The sequence below is a fragment of the Cavia porcellus genome, unplaced genomic scaffold (assembly GCF_034190915.1).
Source record: "Cavia porcellus strain 051 isolate PalLab524CR breed Dunkin Hartley unplaced genomic scaffold, mCavPor4.1 scaffold_7, whole genome shotgun sequence".
Taxonomy (NCBI): domain Eukaryota; kingdom Metazoa; phylum Chordata; class Mammalia; order Rodentia; family Caviidae; genus Cavia; species Cavia porcellus.
In genome coordinates this window covers 59,861,005-59,880,939 of record NW_026947490.1, presented here as the reverse complement: position 1 = coordinate 59,880,939, position 19,935 = coordinate 59,861,005, and the positions used below count along the sequence as shown (strand labels likewise).

The 19,935-nt window shown below is 36.3% G+C and overlaps 1 protein-coding gene across 1 annotated transcript in view; it reads right to left on the bottom strand.

Annotated features, from left to right (window-relative positions):
• Ccdc7 (coiled-coil domain containing 7) overlaps positions 1–11,342 on the bottom strand; it is a 262,433-nt gene extending 251,091 nt beyond the window's left edge. Inside the window, exons 1-4 of the mRNA XM_063254066.1 lie at positions 11,143–11,342; positions 8,019–8,344; positions 7,571–7,660; positions 4,803–4,886 (exon numbers count right to left, since the gene is read on the bottom strand). Of these exons, the coding sequence (XP_063110136.1) occupies positions 4,803–4,886; positions 7,571–7,660; positions 8,019–8,294 (450 nt within the window). The 5' untranslated portion in view covers positions 8,295–8,344; positions 11,143–11,342. The remainder of the gene's footprint in view (positions 1–4,802; positions 4,887–7,570; positions 7,661–8,018; positions 8,345–11,142) is intronic.
• Between the last annotated feature and the right edge of the window lie 8,593 nt (positions 11,343–19,935).

Here is a 19,935-nt window from a genome sequence, read left to right as displayed (position 1 = left end):
AACAGGTTAAATTCATCAGTCTTTCCTTTATGATACATATTTTGTTCTTTCAGATCATAGATAAGATAAGCTCCTATGTTTGTTCTCAAATATTTTATTGCTTTCACTCACATTCAAGTGTTTAATTCACCTCAAAATGACATGAATACACTATCATCATATATCAAACCAATTTTATTTTTCATTGCATATAATCAACTGTACAAAAGCTATGAATTATGCTGCTTGCTCCTCAGAGATCATAAAAACAAAAAAGCAGTTTGAAACAGGTGCTTGAACACTTCCAATGGATATCTCCACTGGTACAGAGCAGAATGAATAGACCATAATGTCCACCTCCAATTTCTCCCTGGAACATTTCAGACTACATACCTAACATTTTCACTTTGCCACCTACTGCTGAAGATCTGAGTTTTAATTAGCCTCCTTTTGGGTACAAATGAGACAAGCCAATCTGTAGACCTTTATGACCTTAAATGGGTACCTGAGTACTTAGAACTTAACCCTCTCCCCAATAACCTGCAGAAATTTGTGTCTATCACAGTTGAAGGGCTCTGTTATTCACTAAGCCCTGGAGATGACAAACAGCAAAGCAATAGATTCAAAGAGTGTGTAGTCTGACCAAGAGTGCAGGCATTTGCTACAGATTTTTTCCCAGTTTTATGCAGAGTTATTAGAAATGAACTCCAGCTGCAAGCATCTCCATAAGAAAAGAAAATGGACCACGCATTCAGAATTCCAACTTTTCAAGTTACTTCACAAGAAACTGACTTCTAGTTTGTATTTCAGGGTAGTGACAGTACTAACCTTGGGAGTAGGAGGTCTAAGAACCATCACAGTGGTTTAAAAAAATCAAAGGTTTAAGTCACATTCAGAATATCTGGCTGAAATAAGTAGTTCCTACATGGAGCTACTCTGACAAAACTAGAAGAGAAGCTATTTTCTGTAATGATCAGAAAAATTGGAAAACAAACCACAAAGAATCCAGAAAAATTAATATATAAGAATATATACTCTAAACAAAAAAATAAGACAGGAACTGACCCTAATAAATCAAAGACCAACAATTTAAGTGACAAATAACCCAAAATGACATTCATGAATATGCTTACCAAGGTCAGCAGGGAACCTGCATGAGCAAACTGATAATTTCCCTAATTGCCCTCATACCAAAAGATTTAACCCCATTCCTGGGCCCAAACCTCTAGAGCACCCCTTCATCAATGTTTGGCCAGTGCCGTCTCCTGCTCGCCTCCCAGAGTCAAAGTCAGCCGCAAGGTGGACCCCTAGGCCCAGGACTCTACTGCAGTGAGGAGGGGGTCTCAGAGCCTTACAACAGGCAGGATCTGTGAACACTTCAAACCTAGTTCTCCCTCAAGGATTAAGCCTGAATCTCAAGACTTAGATACTACCCCAGCTTCACCAGAACATGGTGCAGACACACAACTTCACAGTTGCAATGGGTTCCTGCACCCTGGAGCTCAGTACTGCTGCAGCTAGTTGTATATCATGTCAGACAGGACTCTAAGACGGATGCTTCAGACAAGTCTTCCCACTGTGGGGAAAATGAGAACAGGAGTCCCTAAAACCTCATACCACATTAGGTTCACAATATTCATGCTGTGACTGCTATTGTCACAAACTCTTGAAGCCCAGGCCCCTGAGATAACTACGGTAACTGACATTGATCACAACTTTTACCGCTTGTACCATATGTAGACACCAGAGGGCGCTCCAGCACCATGACTGTAAAGCACCAGAGAAGCCATGGAAAGAGAGGCTTAAACAGAAACCCCCAAACCTAGGAGATAAGAGGAATTTACTACTGGAATGCAAGGTTGTTAAACATATAAAGATTAATCACCATACCAACAAAATAAAGAACAAAAAGCACATGATCAGCTCAATCCATACATAAAAATTTAATAATAATCCAACACTTTGTTAATTAAAATACATTAATAAACTAAGAACATAAACTACCTTAACATGAAAAGGCGTATATAAAATGTCATAGTGAAGTTCATACTTAAAGAAGAGAATTGAAAAAGGCAAGAAGACCTACTCTCACCACTGCTATTCATCCAGTACAGGAAGCCCTAACTGGAACAATTAGATAAGTAAAAGAAAACCATGCAAACGAGAAAAAAGTGCAAAATTAGCTCTGTACATGGATAACATAATCTTATATGTAGAAACATCTAAAGTTAGTTAGAACCAATGAAGGCAAAATTTCATTAAAAAACATAGAATCAGCTGCATTCTGCACAGTAAGAATGACAAGCATGAAAAGAAAATTAAGAAAATACCATTAACTATAGAATGAAAAATGATAAAAATACTGAAGAATGAACTTAACCAAAGAAGTGAAAGCCTTCTGCAACAAAAATTATAAAACATTGCTTAAATAAATCAATGATACAAATAAATGAAGATATAAATGTTGATTGGAAGTCTTAATATTGATAAGATGTTCATGCTACACAAAGCAATCTACAGATGCAAGGAAAACTCTAACAAAATCCCAATGGCATTCTTTGCAGAAATAAAAAAAACAATGATCCTCAAATCTGTATGAAATTTCAAGGGACTCCAAGTAGCCAAGCCAGTTCTGAAATGTAACAAAATTGGAGACCTCACACTTCCTGCCTTGAAACATGTTACAAAATAACAGTAATTAAGATAAGGTGGCACTGGTGTAAAGACATGCATAGACCAATACAAAATGAGTTGAGAGCCCAGAAATAAACTCTTGAATATATGACCAAATAATTTTGACAAGGGTGCCAAGACTACACAATTGTAAAAAAAAAAACCAACAAATGATGCTGATAACACTGGGTACCAGCAAGCCAAAGAATGAAATTGTACCCTTTACATCATTCAAAAATGAACTCAATATGGATTTAAGATCTAAACATAAAATGTAAAATGAATATACTCTTAGAAGAAAAAGCAGTAATGTTTTCAAACACTGAATTGAGCAATGACTTCCCGAATGAAAAATATTGGCAACAAAATATATAACAGATAAATGGAACTATATTAAACTTTAAAACTTTCGTGAGTCAAAGAAAAACAATCAATTTACAGAATGAGAGAAAATAATAACAAATAATACCATCTGATAAAAGCTTAATATTCAAACTACAGTGGTACCTCAGTTTATGAATTTAATTTGTTTTACAATTTTGGGATAGATGCCAACCAAGTGACATAGGGTATCTAATCTTGGTGCCTTAAGTTTTCACCTCTCAAATTCAATAAATTTCCATTCTCTACCACTTAAAGGTATCTATGAACAAGTTAAGACTCTTTAAGCACTGTTGCTAGGAGCCAGGAATGTAGCTCATTAGTACAGCTCTTACCTAGCATGCGTGAGGCGCTGGGTTCCACTCCTAGTACCACAAGGGCAAGAAGGGAGGGTAAGAAAAAAGAACTGTTGTTTGTGTTTGTGTGGGGAAGATGATTATGGTGTTGTCATCTGATGCAGAGTTTGAAAATGGAAGAAAAATTTTCAAGAACGTTTTGGTTTGAAAATTGAATTATTTGCAAACAGAAGCATTTGTGAACAGAGAATTTCAACTTAACAAAATTGATTTAAAATAAGCAAGCCAAGTGTGATGGTGCATGTCTGTAATCCCAGCACTTGGAAGGCTGAGGCAGGAGAATTACTGTGAGTTCGAGACTAGCCTTGGCTACAAAGTGAGCTCAAGGCCAATTTGAACTGCATAGCAAGACTCTGTCTCAAAAAGACAAAAAATAAATACATAAAATAAAAATAAGCAAATAATTTTATATACATTTCTCCATAGAAAATATTAAGATGGCAAATAAGCACACAAAAGATGTTTAATCCACTAGTTACTGTAAAAATGAAAACCAAAACAGCTCCTCGTACCTCATGAATCAAGTTATGTACTTATAAGAAATAAACTTAAATAACATCACAAAGATTGAAAAGGGAAAAGATTTACAAGATAGCATGAAAAGAGTTATATCAGAAAATTAGTACTCAAAAGCATGAAACAGAACAGAAATAAAAATAAAGGTGAAATAATCGGGAATCATGAGAGAAAGGACGGAGATAGTCGAGGTAAGTGGAAAATAAAAATGATAAAGAAAAGGTGCAGACACACAGAAGCTGGAAACTGCCATAAAATTTAGTGAATCTTTGACAGGTGTTATAAGCAAGAAAAATAAATACATATGTTATTAAATGGTATTATGAATGAAGTTGGATATATGCTATATAGAGACGAAACTCTGAACCTTCTAAAATACTGTACCCATTTTTACAGCAAATTTACAAGACTTGATTAAAAATATAAGTAATCAAATATAAGTAAAATATATAAATACTTAAATATAAGTAAAAAATAATTAATCTAAAAGACTCAGGGGTTTCAAAATGAAAAACGGATCATCATATATTTTTTAAATGAATGTGAATTAAAATAGGCACAATATTACGCCATTAAAAAACAGTGTACATAAGTAAAGAAATTTGGGATGGCAAATAAATATATGTTAATAACAGTTCTTAATTTCTGAGATATAGGATTATGGTGAATTTCATTTTCTTCCTTTTGCCTGACTTTACTTTTAAAGCTATCATTAATTATTACATTACATTGCTTATGTTAAAAATAAAGAAAACTAAATAGTGCACTCCAATATATTTTTAACTCTTCAAGAGACTGGATCTAGGCTAATACTGCTGACTGAAAATAACATTCACGTTTCAACAATGAACGCAAGCTTTAATAGTCTGTACTTGGAATTTTACGGAAAATACATACATGGTGTTCTTCCTTAGCTGCTTCTTCTAGCTGAGCTGCAAATTGGGAGCAACATACCAAGAACGAATTCATATTATCCCCAACCTTTTGAAAAGAACAGCAAAATAAAAAGTTACTCATTCATAACCCATCTGTGTATTGATTTATTTCTTAGTAGATTAAACTAGTTTTCGATAATTTTTTGTGTGTGATTTCTTTCACCTCAAATAGATATGTAAGGCAAGAATCTATACTTCCAGTGTAGTAGCAAATTATCTGTCAAAGAGAATGTGGAAGAAAGTATATTCAGGAAGTAGTTAACTCATGCTATCTCTCTTCCCATTCTTCTCTGCACAACTGCAGAAATAAATGCTGACACATGGAACAACACAGACAAATCTCAAAAACACTACAAGGGAGCCAAATAAAGCATGCTCCACACTGTGTAATTCTATTTACGTGAACTTCTCGGAAAAGGCAAACGCATAGCGAAGGACCAGTGACTGAACCCAAAGGAGTATGACGAAGCCTTACCGAATAATGGGAACGTTTCAAGTCTGATTATGGTAGTGATTACACATGGTTGCAAAGAAGGAGGGGGCTAGAGAGTGGAGAAATCTCATCCTGCATGTTCCTAGGATGACTATGATTTCTTTTTTAGTACTGGGAACAGTTACCAGGGCCTCTGAAATAAGCTACAGTGTCCCAGCCCTATATGTAATTTCTTTACTTTGAGACAGGGTCTCACCAAATTTCTAAGTTTCCCAGGCTGGACTCAAATTTGACATCCTCCTGCCTCAGCTTCCTAGAATACAGGATGACTGCTTTTTGAAGCCCTACCAGATTTAACCAAAAGGTAACCAAAACCATTCAAATCTGAAGTCTCAACTCCTGCCAGATCAGATACTGACATAGTCAAAGAAACAAGTCCTTCAGAGAAAGCAGCCATAGGAGAGATCATGGATTAGAGAAATTAAATGAGAGTTTAGTTTAATTAAAGGTGAGCTGTCTACCAGTTCCAACTCAGTTCAATTTTCAGGGGATTATAAATGATTAGCCTTTAACTGTAAAAGCCAGAGGAAGGAAAGAACATAATTTCCTTAGAAAACAAAAATAAAACTTTATAACTAAAATAACTTTTATATTACAATGGTTGGAATCCAATTAAAAAATGTAAAAACTTATAAATGACCAAGAAAATAAGATCAATACCAAAAGAAAAAAAAACAGAATCTAACACTGATGATCCAAACATTGGAATTAACACATAAGCAATTTTAAAAATCTATTATTTATAAAAGAATTTTCAGGAATAGAAACTGGAAAGGCAGAGAGGTTAGATAATAAGAAAGTATAAAACATCTTCAAAGAAGTCAAAATGTAATAGCAGATGCAAAAATTTTAACATTTGAAGTATAAAATTCACTAGATGAAGCTTAATGGTCAGACACTGCTGAGTAGATAGAACTTGAAGACAGTTAAAAAATACTGTTCAAATTGAAGTACCTAAGTCTCCAGGATAGCACCCAACTCTTTTGGAATACAGATATTAAATGAGCCAAACACCACAAGATTCTCTTCACCATAACTCCATGCTGTATGTTCTTCAGCAGGTCTGAAGAACAGTGAAGGCTGAAAAACCAGTCCTCCTTCTCCCCCCACCAGGGCTATCAGGGCTATCAGGGCTGACAGGAGAGATCATTTACTTGGTAGTAATAGGTAGCACTCCCATTCCCCCAACAGCACCCCTATGTTGGTGGGAAGAGCACTTTTGCTTTTGTCTGGAAGTAGCCATTAGAAACATCAAGGATATCTGCTCTTACTACTACTTCAATATAATTCTAGTAACATAGTAAGTCAAGCCAAGAGAATAAGAAGTGTTCAGATCCATCAGATGATGTACAACATGAAAATGACATTATTGTCTATGTAGAAAATCCCAAAGAATTCACAGAAAACCCCTAGAACAAAAAGTACAATACACAATGAACAACCTTTCAAGATACAACATCAACACACAAAAAATTATTAATATGTCAATATACTCATAACATATAGGAAATAAGTTAAAAACATAATACCATTAATAATTACTTCCCAAAGCATGAAATCTCAATGTATAAATCTAGCAAATCATATATAATGCCTAAATGATGGAAAATCTGAAGTATTGTAAGAGAAATCAACCAAGACCTAAATAAACATGAGAAACACATCACATTTATTGATCAGAAGACTCAACCCAAGACTCCTCAGTATATCATGACATAGACCAAAACGAATTATGAATAAAACTAACTACAGTAGAAGAATTCTGTTTGTATAGTACATTAATGTATGACTGAATATGAGGAAATATGTAAAATAACAGATTGGATAACCATACAGTCTTAATACTTTGTTGTGTAACGCACACACAACAAAGATACATGTTAAACAACAATAACCTTCTTGAGTCTTTCTTTTTACTTACCACAAATACTTTCTTAACATGATATAGAATATACACCCAAATGATGAACTAAGCCAGGCTTAAAATTCAACATGAGAACCACTATTATTAAATTTAGGTTCAAGGTATATAATCTTGAACCTTAAGATTGAGGTTGGCAGAGATGGAAAAGCCAGTATACTACTGTTAAATTTCCTAAAAGGACCATTTCCTTCAATAGGAAATTCATCCTGAAAACTATGTGGGCTCAAAAAGAAAATCTTAGCCCTAGTCAGTGTTAATTTCTGTATACTAAGGATATATATATATATATATATATATATATATATATACTTACAGATAAAGAGAAGTCTTCTTGTTCAGGTTTCACTACTAGTTCTTCATTTTCAAAGTTAAATCCATAGGAATTTTCCAAAGTAGAGACAACCTACAAAAATGCAAAGCAAATTAAAGTTTCACCATTTAAAATTAATTATATTAAATGTAAAATTTGTCCCCTTAAAATTCTAACCTCACTAAAACTCTTAGTACTCAGTTTTTAATGATTTTCCTTGCACTGACACTATTAATTGCCAGACAAATTAACCCCACACTGTGTGATTCTAAACTCACAAGTCTCTCATCAGCTGCTCTTGTTTCTTCCACGTCCCCCTCCAGATGCCTACTGCGATACGTTCTCACATCAACAGAGTTGTGTGTTCCATACTTTGCACATTGCTAGCAAATCGCCAAACCTGGCAGTCACCATGGGAACTCCACTACACGGGACCCACCCAGCGTCTTACCATCTTCAGATGTTTGATAATCCTGTTTACTTCATCTTCTCCATCTAATTCATTTGTCTTAATTGATGGGATCGGCAAAGCATAACGGACAACAGATTCTGCAGTGGGTGGAGACTGTAGGGTCATTGGTTCAGTTTTATTTTGTACTAATTTTGCACCTTGTTTTTCTTTTGCTTTAGGTGATGATGGTGATTTAAGCTGGCCTTTTTTATAAATGAACTCTGTAATACTTGCCAAGTTGTTACTAGAGCTTGGCAAGTGCTTTGCTGGCTTCATTGTGTTATTAACTTAGCTTCCAAATTATAGATGAAAAATTTAATTCTTCCCTGTGAATAAAACATTAATAAATTCAGAGAAAATCTTACATTATTTAATTAAATAACAAAAATAAAGTTACTCTAATCGAATTCATCTACTTGTTTTCATTGTTCTAATACTTCAGCAGTCTATTTAGAGTTCATCAAACAGTTTCTGGAGCTGCAATTACATAATTGCCTCTTAAGAGTAACACTTTAAACACTGAAAAACAGAATTCAGTTATTAGTAATTTAATTTACACCAAGTTATTTAAGCCCAAGTATGATAATCATATTAGTAAAATGTCAATCATTTTAAAGCTAAAATATGTCCTTTATATAAATCATTATTCTCATTTTATACATGAATAAACTGAGCTCAGAGAAGTTAGGTGTCAGCCACAAGTCATGAAGTTAATATTATTTAGGTTGGAATTTCAACACAGATCAATTTGGCTACAAAACCTGTTTCTTCTCTATTCTACTTATTGTCCAAGTAGTGCCATTTTTATCTGCACGGTTTATAGCATTTTTGTACAAGTAATGGAGAAAATAAGTTTTTAAATTATAAGTGACTGAAGGATTATCACTTTCTATAAAGATGATTAATTCCCAAATCTACTGTGGAGAAATTATAAAATGAAGGATATATTTCTAGCAACAAATAATAGGAAAATTAAAAACAACTGTCAGAAACTCATGTGAGACTAATATGTGGAGATGTAGGGGGCAAGGAAAGTAGAGGCAACAATGACATAACTTTTAAATTCTGATTCTTACTTTTCCCTCTTCTTAAGCTAATACATACACGCCCTCAGTAATGATCCTTTTCCCAAAAGCTATGAAGGTATATGGAAATACAGAGGGGCAGGCCCTAGTTTTTATTTCTTTTTCCTATCTCCTTCTAAAGTTGATTAAGACCCAGAAGAAGGCCTCCTCCTAAATCTTTTTTGAGACAGGGTGTTTGTATGCAGTTCAGTCTGGCTTTGAACTCACTAGGTAGCCCATGCTGGCCTCCAAACCAAGCAATCCTCTTGCCTCAGCCTCTGGAGTACTTGGATTACAAGCATGCCTCACCATGCCCGGCTCCTCCTAAAGATCTTAAATTTATGTTGGAGCATGGGAATTGTGGGCAGAGTGGCAAAATTAAAATGAAATGATGCTGGTGCCATTTTGCCTGACTCTCACCACGCTGAGGCTAGTCTTACTGTTGCTGTATATCAAACTACATCTCCCCAAAACATTATTTTCAAGTCCTAATCTCTGACACTTGTAAATGTGATATTTCAAAATACAGTCCTTGCAGAAATACTCATGTTAAAATGAGGTCAACCTGGTCTAGGGTGGGTCCTAAAATGGATCATAAGTATCCCTACTGCTTGGAGGCAGACTGTAGTGTTATATCCACAAGACAAGGAATTTGGAGGGTTGCCAGCATTCACCAGAATCTTGGGAGAAGCCATGCAGGCCTTGAGGGCCTTCAAGGTAAACACAATTTTGCCAGCACTCTGACTTTAGACCACTGGCTTCCAGAACTGTAAAGAAGTAAATTTTTCACACTAATCCTGGTGTAATGTTTTAAGAAACATTAATGCTAAAAGAAAAATGATGCAGAAACTAAACTTTATGAGTTAAAAGCATCAAAAATGTATAAGAAGTTTATATTGCTATAGAAATATTTCATCAAAAGTATCAAGTCAGAGAGAGGAGGAGCCAGTGACCCAGAAGCTAAAACCAAAAGACGACCTACTGAAAGAAAAGTGAAGAACACACTGTGGAAACGTAAATTATGAACTGTGTCAAGAGCTAGGAAAAATGAGATAAGGACTAAGAACTGACCACTGGACTTAGCAAAATAGAAGTGGCTAGTATGTGACATGAAGATGTAACTATTTCCATAAAGTAATGGAGGTGAATGCCCAATTGACTTAAATTCAAGAGAACTGTTAAGAGAGAGCTAAAAATAGTGACTAGGAATGTAAGAACTCTAGACAAATTTTGCCACAAAAGGAAGAAAATACTATAAAGGAGAAAATGTTGAAAGGGTTTTTAATGAATGACAAGGTACACAGCTATCGTGGAATAAAGTGTGTCTTCACAAAAATATGTTCACGTTCCCTCTCCAGAACCTGTGAACGTGACCTTGACCTTGTTTGGAAACAGTGACTTTGCAGATGTAAACTCAGTTCCCAATCCAAGGACTAGACACACATACATGCAGAAGAGAACGCTACGTGATCTCATAGACAGACACAGGAGTAACAAGTCTACCAGGTAAGGTCATCAGGGATTGCCAATGGCCACCAGAAGCCAGGAGAGAAGGAGCACAGGGTCCCTAAGAGCCTCGAGTAAAAATCACGCTTGCCTGCACCTTGATTTTGCACTTCCAGCCTCCAGTACTGAGAAGTAGTAAATTTTTGTCAGGTCACCAAGTTTGCCTCACTTTGTTACAGCAACACTAGGAAACTGGTGGCCTTGATGATGAAATGGTCCAAAGAAAAGCAGGAATCTAGCTGGAATCATCTTCAGTTCTTGTAAATACACAAATGCACACTTCTATCAACAAAAAGGCATTTCTGCGTTTTACACCCTTCCTACACTGAACAACTTGCCTGTTTCCTCACCTCCACCCCCACGCCCACGCCCACCACAGCGCGCTAAGGTTCTGCCTCTGCGGACTAACTGGATTTTCCAGCACACGCAGCAGAACAGAGCGGTCGCGGGGCCTGGTGGTGGGAAGGAAACGGTGACTACCCCTCACTCAAAAGCAGCCCACTACCCGGGGCGGCAGGAGAACAAGGGACAGGGGCGCTGTCAGAGCCCCACACCTCTGCGTCCTCCGCTGCGGCAGCAGCTACGCCTGCAGGTCAGGCTGGTGCTCTGGAAGCTGGGATCCAAGCTCCCTGGACTCGAGGGAAGAAGGAGGCAGGTGGCTCTGCCCTCCGCAAGCCAGCATTGGTGTTGACAGAAAAGGTCCAGCCTTCGCGCCACAGGGTAGCCGCAACGACACCCAGCGCGCGCCCGGCACGCCCTTGATGTCATCACGCCAACGTCATCAGGGCGGGGCCTCCTATGCCCTGACGTCATCGCGCCAACGTCATCGGGGCGGGGCCTCCTATACCCTTGACGTCATTGCACCTCCAGCTGGCGGAAAGTAGATTAGAGCCAAGCTGGGCAAGGTAGCCCTTAAGTAAAAATGAAAAACAAAAAAAAAAACGGTAGGGGATGTAGATCAGCGTGAAGGTTGTAAGTTCAACCGCTAGCACTGTTTTTTTCATTAAAATACTGTTGTAGCTACATTCTACAAACTCGGTATTTTTATGTTTGTTCAGTTAAAAAAATGCTTTTAGATTGTTTTTATTGACTGTATTACCCAGCGTTATTTAGATGTGTTACCGAGTGTCCAAGTATTTTGATATTTTCAAGTATCATATGTGTTTGGTAATCACTTTTACGTGGTTTAAATCATTTTGACTTAATTCTCTTACTGAGATTTATTTTATGGTCTTAGAATATATTGCACTTTTGTAAAAATGGTGTCGTTCCAAGCCTACCTATTGTTGCTGCATTTTTGCTTTTTTTTCTATCACTTATTGAGGAAAGGATATTGAAATCTCAAAACTTGTGAATTTGCCAATGTGTTTTTGCAGTTTTGCTTCTTGAGTACATAAAATAACAGAATTATTTATTTCTTAGTTAACTGAAACTTTGGTCATCATGAAATGACTTTGAGTAGTTTTGATATGAAATCAACCTTGGTATTAATAAAGCCTTTCCTGTTCACCTTCTTTGGTCAAACATTAGTATTGTACGTTTTAAAATTCTTTTAAAACCTTGCGTCTGTACGTAGAAAATGTATTTCTTACAAGCAGGATCTATGCACAGGCAGGGTATATTTATTACATAGCTGGGTCTTACTGTTTTATTCAGTCTGGCAATCTGCCTTTTAATAGAAGCTTTAGGCCTTTTTTCACTTCACCTGATTACGTACAGCTGATACCTTGAATAATATGTCATTTGGGAGGAGCGGCAGTAATGCCTTGTGCAGTTGAAAATCTGTATTTTGAATCTCTAAAACTTAAGTATTAATACCTGCTATTAATGGAATGTAAGGCTTGCTGATAACATAAACAGTTGATTAACATGTATTTTGAATGTTAAATGAATGTGAGGGAGATACAAGAGAGCTGTGAGAGACCCTTTTCAGTGTGATAGGCCATTTCCTGGAGAGAAACTGCTGTTCTGGAAGTGACTGACATTCCATGGCCTCTGATGCAGGTACATTGTTTTTATTTTAAAAAGCAAACCAAAAAAAGAATAGAAATAATACAGAATTTCAAAAAAAGTAAGAATCAACACTATTTAATATATTGCATGTTGTTATTTTAGAAGTACTTGTTCAGGTTACAAAATCTAGGCATAATAAAATGATCAAACATTCAAACAATGACAGCAAAAATTGTCCTTTTGGATGAACTAACAAAGATTAGTAGTATAGCTATCTATCTTGCATACATATATATGCATATAGTCATATGTGTATACCCACAGACATATAATACTTTCCTTTCTTCCTTTTATCCTTTCTCTATTCCCAGTTCTTTTTTTTAGCACTTTTTTTCTCTCTCATTATTACAATATCTATTACACATTTTGGATCTTATTACTCTTTCAGTTTATTATTATTATACTAGGGAGACATTATGATATTTATAAATGTGAGTTTAATTTATTTCATTTAAGAGTATAGTCTCAAGTTGACTCAATTTACCTATAAAAGTGTCAAGATTATCTTTCTTTATAGCTGAGTAATATTCTATTTTATAAAAATACCACATATTTCTTATCCATCTGCAGCTGAGGGACATTTTGGTCATTTCCAAGATTTAGCCATTACAAATTGTGCTGCCATAGACATGAGTGCACATATATCACTGTGGCATGACATTTTTAATTTTTCTGGGAAAATAACCCAGGAGAGGAATAGCTGGATTGAATGAGATTTCCAATTCTAGTTTTTTGAGGAATCTCCACACTGATTTCCACAATAGCTGCACCAGTCTACACTCCCACCCACAATGGGGAAGTGTTCTTTTTTCTTATAACCCCCACCCCAGCATTTGTTATTTATTGATTTCTTGATGGTAGCCATTCTTTTTGGAGGGAGATGGAATCTCAATGCTGTTCTAATTTACATTTCTCGAATAACTTGTGATGGTGAGCATTTCTTCATGTATTTATGTGCCATTTGTGTATCTTCATCTGAGAACTGTGTGTTCATCTCAGATGTCCATTGTTGGACTGGGTCTTTGAATTTGTGGGATCTGATGTTTTTCTATTCTTTATATCTTCTAAATAAAAGTTCTGAGGGACAGCTGGCTAAAATTTCTTCCCGTTCTGTTGTTTTCTTTTCACACTGTTGGTGATTTCTTTTGAAGTTCAAAAAAATTTTTAATAAGATGATGAGATCCCAGTTGTCGATTCTTTAAGCTGCTTCCCATGCAGTTTGTGCTTGTTTATGAACTCTTTGCCTATCCTTTGTATTCAAGATTTCTACCTCGCTTGTCTTCTAATAGATTTAGTTTTTCTATTTCAATATTTAGATCTGTGATCTATTTTGACTTAATTTAGTACATGGTGATAGTCTTGAGTCTAGTTTCAGTCTTTGACATGTGGAAAGCCAATTTTTCCAGCACCGTTTATTAAAGAGGCTATTTTTTTCCCCAGTGAACATGTTTAGCACCTTTGTCAAATATAAGGTGGCTGAGTGTCTTTGTAGTTGTGTTTGCATTTTCTAATCTGTTCCATGACTCTCAGGTCTGTTTTATTTTGCCAGTACCATGCTGATTTTATCACTGTGTCTTTGTAGTGTGATTTCAAGTCAGAGACTGAGATGCCTCCTGCCTTGCTGTTGTTGCCCAGCATTGCCTTTGCTATTCTAGATCGCTTCTGTTTCCAAATGAATTTCAGAAATATTTTCTCTATGTCTATAAGGTATATTAATGGTATTTTGATTGGGATTGCATTAAATCTGTATAATAGTTTTGGGAGTATGGCCATTTTTCACAATGTTGATTCTTCTTAACTAAGAGCAAAAGATATCTTTTGATTTTCTGACATCTCCTTCAATCTCCTTTTATAGAGTACTACAATTTTCAACATAGAGGTCTTTTATATCCTTTGTTAGGTTGATTCCTAAGTATTTAATTTTTTGGATGATATTGTGAAAAGTGTTATTTTCATAATTTCTCTCTCAGTGAGTTTGTTTTTTGTGTATAGGGATATTACTGATTTTTGAGTGTTGACTTGTATTCAGATACACTGCTGAATTTGCTTATTAACTCTAGTAGTCTTTTGATGGAGTGTATGGGGTCCTCTGTGTAGAGTATCATATAATCTGCAAATAGTGATAATTTAACTTTGTCCTTTCCTATCCTTGTTCCTTGTATTTCTCTGTCTCCTCCAATTGCTCTGGCTAATATTTCCAGAACTATATTGAACAGGAGTGGTGATGTTGGACATCCTTGTCTTGTTCCTGATTTTAGAGTGAAAGTTTTCAGTTTTTGTTCATTTAGTATAATGTTGGCTGTTGGTTTGTCATAGATAGCTTTGATAGATTGAGGTAGTTACCACCTATTCTGAGTTTCCGTAGGGTTTTTATCATGAACAAGTGTTGGACTTTATCAAAAGCTTTTTTTGTGCCTATCAAAATGATCATATGAGTTTTGTTTTTGGCCCTGTTGATGTATATTACGTTTATTAATATGCATATGTTAAGCCATCTCTGCATTGCTGGGATAAATCCCACTTGGCCATGATGATTTACTGCGTTCTATTTGTTAGTATTTTATTGAGAATCTTTGTGCTAGTGTTCATTAAGGAGATTGGCCTATAGTTCTCCTTTTTAGTTGGATCTTTCTCTGGCTTTGTTACTCGGATAACACTTGCCTCCAGGAATGAGTTAGGGAGAATTGCTTCTCTTTCAATTTCACTGAAGAGTTTGAGGAGTACTGGCATTAAATTTTCGCTGAATGACTTGTAGAATTCAGCCATGAATCCGTCAGGACCTGGGCTTTTTTTATTGGCAAGTTTTTAATCACATTTCCAATTTCGGTAGCTGATATTGGATTATTCAAAATTGTTATAACTTCTTGAGTCAGATTTGGTAATTCATACATTTCTAGGAATCTGTTCATTTCCTCTGTGTTTTCCATCTTATGTGAATAAAGATTTTCAAAGTAGGTATTTATGTTCTTCTGAATTTCCATGGTATCTGTAGTAATTTCACCCTTTTTATTCCTTATTGCATGAATTTGAGATTTTTCTTTTTCTCGATAAGGTTGGCTAAAGGTTTATCAATTTCATTAATTCTCTCAAAAAACACCCTATGATTCATTAATTCTTTGTATTACTTTCTTAGTCTCAATTGTATTATTTTCTTCTCTGATCTTTATAATTTCCTCTCTTCTATGAGCTTTGGGTTTTACTTGCTCTTCTTTTTCTGGAAGCTTGAAGTGTGGCGTTAGGTTGCTTATTTGTGCTTGTTCTGTTTTTCTGATGTGGCAATTCATTTCTGTTTCCCTCTTAGCACTACCTTCATTGCATCCCACATGTTTTGTTATGTTGTGTCTGCATTTTTATTGAATTTTAGGTATTGTTTAATATCTTCTTTAATTTTATCTGTAACTAATTGATTGTTCAAGAGGTTATTTAATTTTCTTGTGTGTATGTAAGTTTTGTCATTTCTTTTGCCATTAATTTCCAATTTCAGTGCACTATGGTCAGATAATACACATAGGATAATTTCAATCCCTTTGCATTTACTTAAGCATGTTTTATGGGCTAATAGATGGTCTACTTTAGAGAATGTCTCATGTGCACCTGAGAAAAATGTGTATTCTGATGTGGTTGTGTGGCATACTCTGTAAACATCTACTAAGTCCATTTGTTCACAGGTTTGATTCAGTTCTGTTATTTCTTTGCCAACTTTTTATCTAGTTTAACTGTCTCTTTGTGACAATGGGGTGTAAGCTTCCCTGTTATAACTGTGTTATTGTGTATTGGGGTTTTCATGTCTATTAGTATTTACCTTATGTAGTTGGGTGCTCCTGTTTTGGGTGCATATATGTTTATGATGGTTAGATCTTCCTCTTGAATTATTACCCTGACAAGTATGTAGTGACCTTAATCTCTTTTGATCATTTTTGGTTTGAAGTTCACATCATCTACAAACAGAATAGCTGCTTGTATTTTTTCCTGGGTTCGTGTCACATGAACTATTGTTTTCCATCCTTTGACTTTTAGTTTATGAGTTTCCTTTTGAGTAACATGTGTTTCTTGTATATAGAATATTGTGGGATCCTGTTTCTTGATCCATTCTGTCAACCTATTTCTTTTAATTGGTGAATTGAGGCCATTTATGTTGATGGATATAACTGATATGTCCTGGCTCAACTTTGTCATGTTATTTTCCTGCTGTTTGCTTCCTGCTTTTTTCCCTTGTTTACCTGCTTTCCCTGTCTTGTGGTTTCTTCCTGTTATTGTTCCAGGAATTGTAGTCATTTTAGTCTCTCTCTAGTATGTCTTTGAGTATTCTTTCGAGGATTGGTTTGGTGGACCTGAATTTATTCAACTGTTCTTTGTCATGGAAGTATCTTATTTCTCCATCAAATTTGAAGGAAAGTTTTGCAGGATACATTGATCTGGATGGAAAAATTTTCACTTTCAGATTTTGACATACTTTACTTCAAGCTTATCTTCACCTGAGATTTTGTGCTGAAAAGTCTGCCATGACTATAATGGGGCTTTCCTTGATAGGTGAGTTGGGTTTTTTCTCTAACAGCTTTTAGTATTCTGTTTTTATGCTGGACTTGTGGGATCTTAATTATTATATATCTGATATAGGTTTAGTTTGGTTATCACTCTTTGACATTCACTTATCTGTGTATCTGATTGTTTTGCCATATTTGGAATATTTCTGTTATTACTTCTGTGAATAGTTTACCAATGTCATTTGTGTTGGCTCGTTCATCTTCATTGATGTCAATTAATCTTAGGTTGTTTCTCTTTGCATCACCTTAAAGCTGTTGAATTGTCATTTCATGCTGTCTTGTTATTTTTAAAAGTTCTTTTCTTTCATAATTGCTAGCTGCCATCTTATCCTCAAAGTCTGAAATTCTATCCTCAGCCTTATTCAAATGTTTTTGCCAGATTCCTATAGATTTTTTTCTTTCCTGGATATCTCTTTGAATTTATTTCATGTATACTACTTCTTTCATATATTGTTCATTCAAGTTTTCCATCATTTTCCCATGCTCCTATACATTTTTCATCTATGTTTTCTCTAGCTATGCTGAGCAACTCCTTTATTAAGGTTGTAACTCATTTTATTACATGGGACATTATTTCTAATCTGATTTCCTCTATAGCCTCATGGGTTTGTTTCTTTATTTCACTTTTCAGTGAATTTCAGATGTATGATTCCTAATGTCCTCTATTTCAATATCTCCTGTACTTCTTTCGGATGAACTGGATGTTTGAGATTGCATTTTGCTTTTTCATTTTGTAATTTTCACCTCTTAGTTTAATTTTTTTTCTTCACTCCTACTAGTCTCAATTGTCAATCTTGTGTGTCTTAGGTTCCTGCTGTATGGCTGATGTTTGTTCAGTTGCTGGGTCCCACAATGAAAAGCAGCCAGTCATCTGAATTCCTCATGCAGGACCTGTTGGGTGAGTCCTATATTCTTTCTAGGCTGACTACCATAGGATTATTGATACAAGCCAACCATTAGCTCCTATTATTGCCACAGCTTTTGGCTTTCCAGGCTGCCAAATCAACCTGGCTATAGTGTGCACCTCAGCTGGGACCCGTGTCACTGGGAATCTCCTAATCCCTTTTTAGTTCCTATGGGTTGGGGGAGGCCTTGTTGGTGCTTTCCTCAGCCCACCCAGTGTTGGCAGTATGGATGGAAGACTCACCTACACTCTTGCTGGGCTTTCCACAGTCCTACAGCTGGACAGAAGCATTTGCTGCTGCTCCTGTTTACCCACTGAGGACCTGTATTTGAAGGGCTAACTCACCACACTGTCACAGATCTGCTGAAGCCCTCTGTGTGGGTGAGTGGTTGCTGAGGCTTCTACGAGCCCATCAGGGTTCTGCAGGTGGTAGAAGGGGTTGCTGATGGTCCATGGGCTCTTGAGATTTCTGGGGTGAAGGATGAGAGTTGATTGTTGATCCCACCAGCTCCAAGGTCTCCAGAGTGAAATAGGAGATGTGACCAACATTGCTGTCAGCCCCTGAGATCTCTAGGGCAAAAGGGGAGTGGTGACCAACAATCCTGCTGACTGCAGAGATCTCCAGGGTGAAGGAGTAGTGGTGACTGATGATCTTGCCAATCCCAAAGTCTCCGGGGTGAAGGAGTCACGCAGGCACTTCTTAAAATAGAGAGATTCTACACAATGGTAACTAGAAGCGGTCATGAAATGATTACAGTAATGCAGATAATACAATATCTTCATGTTTACATTTCTCTTGACTTCAAATGTTACCATGTATAGGCTATGTTTATATGTATAAATTTTAATAAATTTTAGCTTTCTGTTATATTTGTTTATAGCTAAGCTATTTCGTTTTACCTTCAATTGGCTCTAAGCAATGAAAATAGGGCTGGCTAAGGTGCTGATATGTAATCTTTGAAGCTAGGCAACAGTCTCTGTTTTGTCTGCCATGACTCCCACCAAAATATAGTTGAGTTGGGCAGAAGGAGCCTTGAGATGAGGGCCTCTAACTTGCTAGGTCACAAAGTTTGCACATTACAACTGAATCATCACCTCTAAAACATTAAATGCTACTTAAATTGTGTTATGCACATTGGTCTTCCTGTATATCCTTCTCTCTGCATATTTCAGAGATGCTTTCACACTTCCTACATAGCCCGGCTCACAGCACTTAGGTATTGCCTGCCTTTCTCACAGTCTCTCATCCTCAAGCCACTCCCTTCTTCATGAATTAATAAAATATGGGTTAGGCCCTGGATTGAGGCCTTTGTCCCATCAACCTTCATCTGGCCAGACTCATGATGCTTTGTTCCCCAAAATTATTAATATGCCTTAGTATCTTTATTCTCACTGTGGGTTGCACTGGAAGTGGCAGATTGGGATGACCTGGCTAGAATTCCAATAACTTTTCCAGGAGATTATAAATTAAAACTTCCCGAACTGTGACAAGGATGGAAAAGAGGTTTCTACAGTTGTCCTGTGGAAAGAATTGGACAAGGGAAGTGAAGAATATAGAGATTTTGCATTTATTAAAGGTAAAAGTTAGGACAAGAGAAAAGAGGAGTGTTTGAAGAAAAAGAAGTGCTCTGAAAAGTGAGTTTGGAGAAAGAAAATACACACTGTTCAGAGTTGGCCAGTTTAAGAGAGAGAAGATAATGGCTATATAGCCAATGCCCATAGTCTTTTATAAGTGGTTTCGATGACACAGCTGGACCACCTATGCAGGGCTCTGAAACTATTCTGCACATGCATCCTGGCCATGATTGACAGATCACATCTAATTGCACAGCTGGTTTGCCATGCCTTAAACTGCCTCACCAAGACATGGCCTTTCTGATCACTCT